This window comes from Carlito syrichta, unplaced genomic scaffold, assembly GCF_000164805.1.
Source record: "Carlito syrichta isolate Samal-C Ts95f unplaced genomic scaffold, Tarsius_syrichta-2.0.1 Scaffold315400, whole genome shotgun sequence".
In the NCBI taxonomy this organism is placed as follows: Eukaryota; Metazoa; Chordata; class Mammalia; order Primates; family Tarsiidae; genus Carlito; species Carlito syrichta.
In genome coordinates, this window is record NW_007259496.1 from 1,121,075 (window position 1) to 1,128,096 (window position 7,022).

A 7,022-nucleotide genomic window follows, 5' to 3' on the forward strand; every position below is an offset into this window, starting at 1 on the left:
CAGAGTGAAAACCTTACTCACAAAAAAAAAAGAAAGAAAGAAAGGATACACTTTATGATAAGACTGATATAAATGTGATTGTTTTAAAAACACTAAAAATTGAATACAAGCCAAGTAGATGATCTACAAACTATTGCAATATCTAATCCTGCTTCTCTTAAATCCTTCTGACTTAGGAAGTTGAAAAACGGACCCTTGAAATGCTAGGTTTACAATGAGAAATGCCACAATTCAATGTTTTTTCTATGGATTCATGATCTTTGGGTTCTGCACAGCTTCGTTGTATGTATATTTGTACTATAGTCATGAGAACAGCCAGGAGAAGAAAAGCCATGAGCCTACCTCAGTTCGGTCCCCTGAAAAAAATGTGCATCAGCAAAGTATCCATGACTCAGAGCAAATGCCAACACCACATGCAGTTGTAGAAGGGTTAGACGAAGATGAAAATGAACCTAAAAGACTGCAACAATTTATAAATCGGTGTAAGTATTTTAATTTTTTCCTGTTAGTAATTTTAAGGGGAAAATATACAACAATATTTAACATTTGGAAGAGTGAGGGAATGCTCCTTCTAGAGCAATTTAATGTTTAAATTATGGAGTTTTTCATATGTGTGCATATTATTTAAACACAGAAAATAATAAAACAGCCATGCCTGTATTCACCGCTTAGACCTAAAATTTTTTGTTTTTTTGAGTTGGAGCCTCACTCTGTCACCCAGGCTGGAGTGCAGTGATATGCTCACAGCCACTGCAGCCTCAACTTGCTGGGCTCAGGCGATCCTTCCACCTCAGTCTTCCAAGTAGCTGGGAATACAGGCATGCACCACCACGCCCAGCTAAATTTTCTTGATTTATTGTAGAGATGAGTGCTCACCAAGTTTCCTAGGTTGGTCTCGAGCCCCTGGGCTCAGGCAATCCTCTTACCTCGGCCTCCCAAAATGCTCGAATTATAGGCGTGAACCACTGCACCCAGCCATCTTGTTTTATTCTCGACAGTGGAATTTTGGGCGCAGGATTTCAGCTCTCAACCTCACACTTTCCCTGAATTGTTCTGTTACTATAATTTCACACACTGTAGTTGTGAATCATGATGGAACCAAGGAGGTTGAGCAACTACTCTCCATGGAAGACTGAATGACTGAAGAATAGCTAGTTATTCACATTCTACTTTGCTAAAGAACCTGCTTTGATTTGTGTGAATACTTTGTGCTCTCACCTCTAGTCTTGTCATCCGGGGGTAGTTTAGATTCCAAGAAAATATCTCTGTCTCATTATAAAAGGTGTGTAGCCAGGCATGGTAGTGCACACCTGTACTTCCAGCTACTTGGGAGACTGAGGCAGAAGGATCACTTGAGCCCAGGAGGTCGAGGCTACGGTGGCCGTGAGCCTGCCAGTGCACTCCAACCTGGGTGACAGAGTGAGAGTCCAACCCTAAATAAATAAATAAATAAACAAATAAATAGATAGATAGACAAATAAATAAACAAATGGTGTGAATTCAGAATAGAGTTGTTATTTTTCTGCATCTGTGTGATCGTAAACCTTTACTTATGTGACTGTAATTACATTTTGTTGCAGATAAGAATGTCAACCATTCAGACCCAGAGTTTCTTAGTGGATTTTCAAAATATGGATTTAATATCATTGTCAGTAGACACTTGGACAACCAGAGAGAGGTGCCAGATACCAGGAATAAAATGTATGTTCCTTCTAAATATTTTTTCATCAGTTACTAACCTGATTTAAATTTTAGCATATTAAATGTCTTATATAATATAGATTCTTATTTTTAGGACTTGAAGTCAGATAATGTCAAGATTCTATTTCAAGACTCTAATGACTGTAGTGTAGAGCATATCTTCCCCACTGGCACAGAATGTGTTCTAGAGGTTTCCAAGAGTTGATTTACCACAGATCACCAACAAGAGTTTCTGGCCAAAGGAGATTCAGTCCTGAAAGGAAATGCTTTGGACAGCTACTTATTAATTTCTTCAAAGTATGCTTTTGAAAAAAATTGTTCCTTTGATTATTTATGTTAATGCCTTTTTAAAAATTGTGACATTAGCCAGTCATGGTGACTCACACCTGTAGTCCCATTACTTTGGCCAAGACAGGAGGATTGCTTGAGCCCAGGATTTGAGGCTGTAATGAGGTATGAGCATGCCACTTCACTCCAGCTTGAGCAACAGAGTGAGGCCCTGTCTAAAAAATAAATTGTGGCAAAATAAACATAACATCAAATTTACCATTTTACCCTTTTTTTTCCTTCTGAGTCAGAGTCTCACTTTGTCACCCAGGCTGGAGTCATGGCATGCTCACGGCCACCACAGCCTCAATCTGCTGGGCTCAGGCGATTCTTCTACCTCAATCTTCCAAGTAGCTGGGACTACAGGCATGCATCACCACACCTGGCTAATTTTTTAATGTATTGTAGAGATGAGGTCTCACCAAGTTGCCCAGGCTGGTCTTGAACCTGTGGATTCAAACAGTCCTCTCACATTCGCTTCCCAAAGTGCTGGGATTATAGGTATGAACCACTGCACCCGCCATATTTTAACCATTTTTAAAAGTACATTTGGTGACATTTAGGACATTCACATTGTACAACCAGCTTTTTCATCCTCCCAAACTGAAACTCTGTACCCATTATACAACTCCTCATTTTCCACTCCTGCCAGTCCCTGGTCACCACCATTCTACTTTGCCTCTCTATGAATCTGATGACTCTAGGTACCTCATACAGTATTTGTCTTTTCTGTGACTGGCCTCTCTCACTTAGCATAATGTGCTCAAGGTTCATCCATGTTGAAACATGTATGTGTTAATACCAGGTTAATTTCCTTTAAGTTCTGATAATTTCCAGGCAAAAAGGGCAGATATTCTCCTAAACTAAGTGAGAAGTACTTAAGGAATATCCAGGAAACAGGAGAAAACGTGGCTCCTTTGCCTTGTGGCAACTTGTGTGCAACATAAACATTTGAAGTCACAAATATCACTTATGAGGTCACACTAAGAGATGTCATGTTTGTACATAACAACACGATGTATCTGGGTCATAATAAAAGAAAAATAATTTCAGTTTGCTCAACATGGTATGAATTTAATCTAGAGGACAATGGAGCATTTAACTACCACAAAAGAAAGGTCAATATTTTTATATACCTTTAGGTTATGAATTTCCCTCTATGCCATCATTTTTTCTCCCTAAATCGCCTCTTCTAAAATAGTGTGACTTGGCCGGGTGCGGTGGCTCAAGCCTGTAATCCCAGCACTTTGGGAGGCCAAGGCAAGAAGATTGCATGAGCCCAGGGATTCGAGTCTAGCCTGGGCAACTTTGTGAGCCCTTATCTCTACAATAAATCAAAAAATTAGCTGAGCATGGTGTGCACGCCTGTGATTCCAGCTTCTTGAAATGCTAAGGTAAAAGGATTGCCTGAACCCAGCTGGTAGAGGCTGCGGTAACCATGAGCGTACCACTGCACTCTAGCCTGGCGACAGGAGTGTGACTCTAACTCAAAAAAAAATTGGATTTAAACAAATAAATATCTATTTACAAATTAGTTTAGCACTATACATCACTGTTTTCCTGTTTTTTGGGGTTTGTTTTTTTGAGTCGGGGGTCTCACTCTGTCACCCAGGATGATCTGCAGTGGCATGCTCACTTCCTCCTCAGTCTTCCAAGTAGCTGGAACTATACGTGCCCGCTACCACACCCACCTTGCTTATCTGTCTATTTATCTATCTATCTATCTATCTATCTATCTATCTATCTATCTATCTATCTATCTATCTATCTATCTATTTTTGAAAAGGAATCTTGCCAAGTTGCCCGATCTAGTCTTGAACTCATGGGCTCAGGCAATCCTCTCCCCTCTGCCAGTACTGGGATTGCAGGCATGAGCCACCATGCCCAGCATACATTACTGTTTTTCTAAAGTGCTTAAAAGATTGTAATTAGCAAATAGTGACCCATTCACACTTCCCACTCAAAGTGTGGCCTAAAGACCAGCAGCACTGGCAGACCCCGGGAGCCTGTTAGCTATATGGAATCCCAGGCACCATTCCAGATCTATTTCATCAGAACCTGCATCTAGCAAGAACCCCAGGTGATATTTATGCACATTAAAATGTGGTATCTTGCCAGGCGTGGAGGCTCACACCTGTAATCCCAGCACTTTAGGAGCCCGAGACAAGAGGATAGCCTGAACCCAGGTGTTTAAGTCCAGCCTGGGCAACTTGGCAAGACCTTGTCTCAACAGTAAATCAAAAAATTAGTTGGGCATGGTGACATGCACCCGTGGTTCCAGCTGCTTGGAAGGCCGAGGTGGAAGGATCACCTGAGCCCAGCAGGTGGAGGCTGCGGTGGCCGTGAGCATGCCACTGCACTCCAGCCTGGGCAAGAGCGTGAGACCCCAACTAAAAAAAAAAAAAAAAAAAAAAAAGCAGTATTCTTATACTAGATTGGTAGGGCTGCTGTAACAAAGTGCTATAAACTGGGTGGCTTAGACAACAAAAACTTATTCTCTCTCAATTTTGGACGCTGGACATCTGAATCAGGGTTGGTTGTTTCTGACAGTTGTAAAGGAAGGATCTGTTCCTGACTTCTCTCCATGGCTTGTAGAGGGCTGTCTTTTCCCCATCATTTAACATCATCTTCCCTTTGTGTATGTCTATCTCTGTGTCCAAATTTCACCACTCCCCACCATCTTTTTATATGAGTTGTAGTCTCACCGTACCCGCCCTCCCTTTTTTGTTTTGGAATGTATCTTTGTTTTTATTTTTTCAAGTTGGAGTCTCATTCTGTCACCCAGGCTGGAGTGCAGTGACCCAATCACAGCACAACCTCGACCACCTGAGGTCAGGCAATCCTCCCACCTCATCCTCCCAAGTAGCTGGGACTATAGCTTCCCGAGTAACTGGGACTACAGACACACACCACTATACCTGGCTAAATTTTTTTATTTTTATTTTTGTTAAGATGAGGCCTCATGATGTTGCTCAGGCCAGTCTCAAACTCCTGGGCTCAGACAGTCCTCTCAAAGTGCTTTGATTATAGGTGTAAGCCACTGCACCAGGCCCAAATTTCCCCTTTTTATTAGAACACATCATATCGGATTAGGGCCTACTCTAATGACATCATCTTACTAATTAAATCCACAACAACCCTATTTCCAAATAAGTTTACATCCTGAGGTCCTAGAGATTAAAACTTCATCATATGAATTTAGGGGGATACAACTCAACCCATAACAGTCCTACTTTGTACTATACTATGTTAATTTATGTGATCAGCAGAGAAGAGATCAGTTCATTGAGGACAGCCAAACCCAGGCCTTGACAAATTACTTTTATTCTTAAAAAATCTCATTTCGGTCAAAATACTTTTTTATGGAAATACCACAGCAACATTTAATGATCTACTTTAGAGAAGCCCATACACACTAGGTTCTTTTTTTTTTGAGTTGGCGTCTCACTCTGTCACCGGGCTGGAGTGCAGTGGCATGCTCACGGCTATCGCAGCCTTGACTTGCTGGGTTCAGGCAATCCTTTTACCTTAACCTTCCAAGAAGCTGAAACCACAGGCGTGTGCCACCATACCCGGCTAATTTTTTCATTTATTGTAAAGACAAGGGCTCATCAAGTTGCCCAGACTAGTCTTGAACCTCTGGGCTCAGGCAATCCTCTCTCCTCTGCCTCCCAAGGTGCTGGGATTACAGGCGTGAGCCACCACGCCAGCTCACACTGTGTTCTCTTAAGGGTCTTAAAGAGTTCTCAAATGATGTGGTTTCAGGTTTCCTCCACTATCATCAAACTGAAGGTACTGTTTATTTCTAGTTTTCTCAAAATGATACACCAAGACTGAATATAACATTAGACATGTGATTTAAGTCGCACAAGTCACTCTGGACCATATCACCTCTTTCATTCTTGGTATTAGCCTCCCAATAATTCAGCCTAGCATCATATTTGCTCCCTCCTTCTCTCCCTCCCTCCCTCTCCCTCTCTGTCTCTTTCTCTCTCCCCCCACCCCGTCTCCCCCCGCCTTCCTCTGTGGTAACTCAGTGATCTTACTGTAATGCTAAGCCTTTTAATAATTTTCTCACATGCTTCTCCACAGCCATATTTTCCCCTTAATGTTCTAGACCCATATGCAGGGTGTTGCACGTTACCCCTCCCACCATTCCCATCTGTTCTGGTCTTCCCTTGGTTCTGCCATGTCACATCTTCTCCATTCCTTCAAGCATGTCAGGATCCATTCAGCAGATATACTTTCTATATCTCATCTTGGATAAAAATGTTGACAAGAGTGAGGGCCTCTCCTTCAATGGCGACGTCGATGTACAAATATCCTGAAGGTGCTGTCTGCGATACCTGTAGGATTGCCTGCCCTGCACTCTTTTCCTGGTATTTTACAGGAAATACTTCCCCTTTCACATGATTGCTACAGGAACAATGATATTATATTTTGACCCCACTCTCTGGCCCCAGTTGGTTAACCCAGGAATGAGCATCCCAGCCAAGCTGGGCCAATGAATCTTTTCCTGTAAATTTTTGGTCTAGGGAAAAAGAGAGTTCTACAAGTTTCTCCCTGGGTATTGGACCATAAGGTATGTTGATAGCAACCACATCTCTTGCTCCGTGTAGTTAAAGAAGTGGAAACAAGCCTGGCTGCAGAGGGAGAATAATAATAATGAGCCTCCTATATTAATACTGTATATCAGGCGCTATTCAGAGCATTGTACATTAATTCATTGAATCCTCACAACCCTTTGAGGTAGGTTGATATTACTAATCAAAAGCAGAAATGGAAAGAGTATCCACATGTCATTCAAGCCTTTAGTTCCAATAGTTCTTTGAGGCTCCAGCAGCATTCCTACATCTGGGTTCTATAAAACATTTGGGTTCTATAAAACATTTGCTGGGCTCGGTGGCTCAGCCTGTAATCCCACGCCTTTGGGAGGCTGAGGTGAGTGGATTGCCTGAGTCCGCAGGTTCGAGACCCGCTTGGGCAGCGAGACC

At 42.1% G+C, this 7,022-nt stretch overlaps 1 protein-coding gene across 1 annotated transcript in view; it reads left to right on the forward strand.

The window, feature by feature from the left end:
* Nucleotides 1–214: 214 nt before the first annotated feature.
* Nucleotides 215–7,022, forward strand: part of GALNTL5 (polypeptide N-acetylgalactosaminyltransferase like 5) — a gene marked incomplete at its 3' end in the record, with an annotated part of 24,116 nt that continues 17,308 nt past the window's right edge. The window contains exons 1-2 of the mRNA XM_008072715.1: nt 215–482; nt 1,581–1,701. Coding sequence (XP_008070906.1) covers nt 215–482; nt 1,581–1,701 — 389 coding nt within the window. The remainder of the gene's footprint in view (nt 483–1,580; nt 1,702–7,022) is intronic.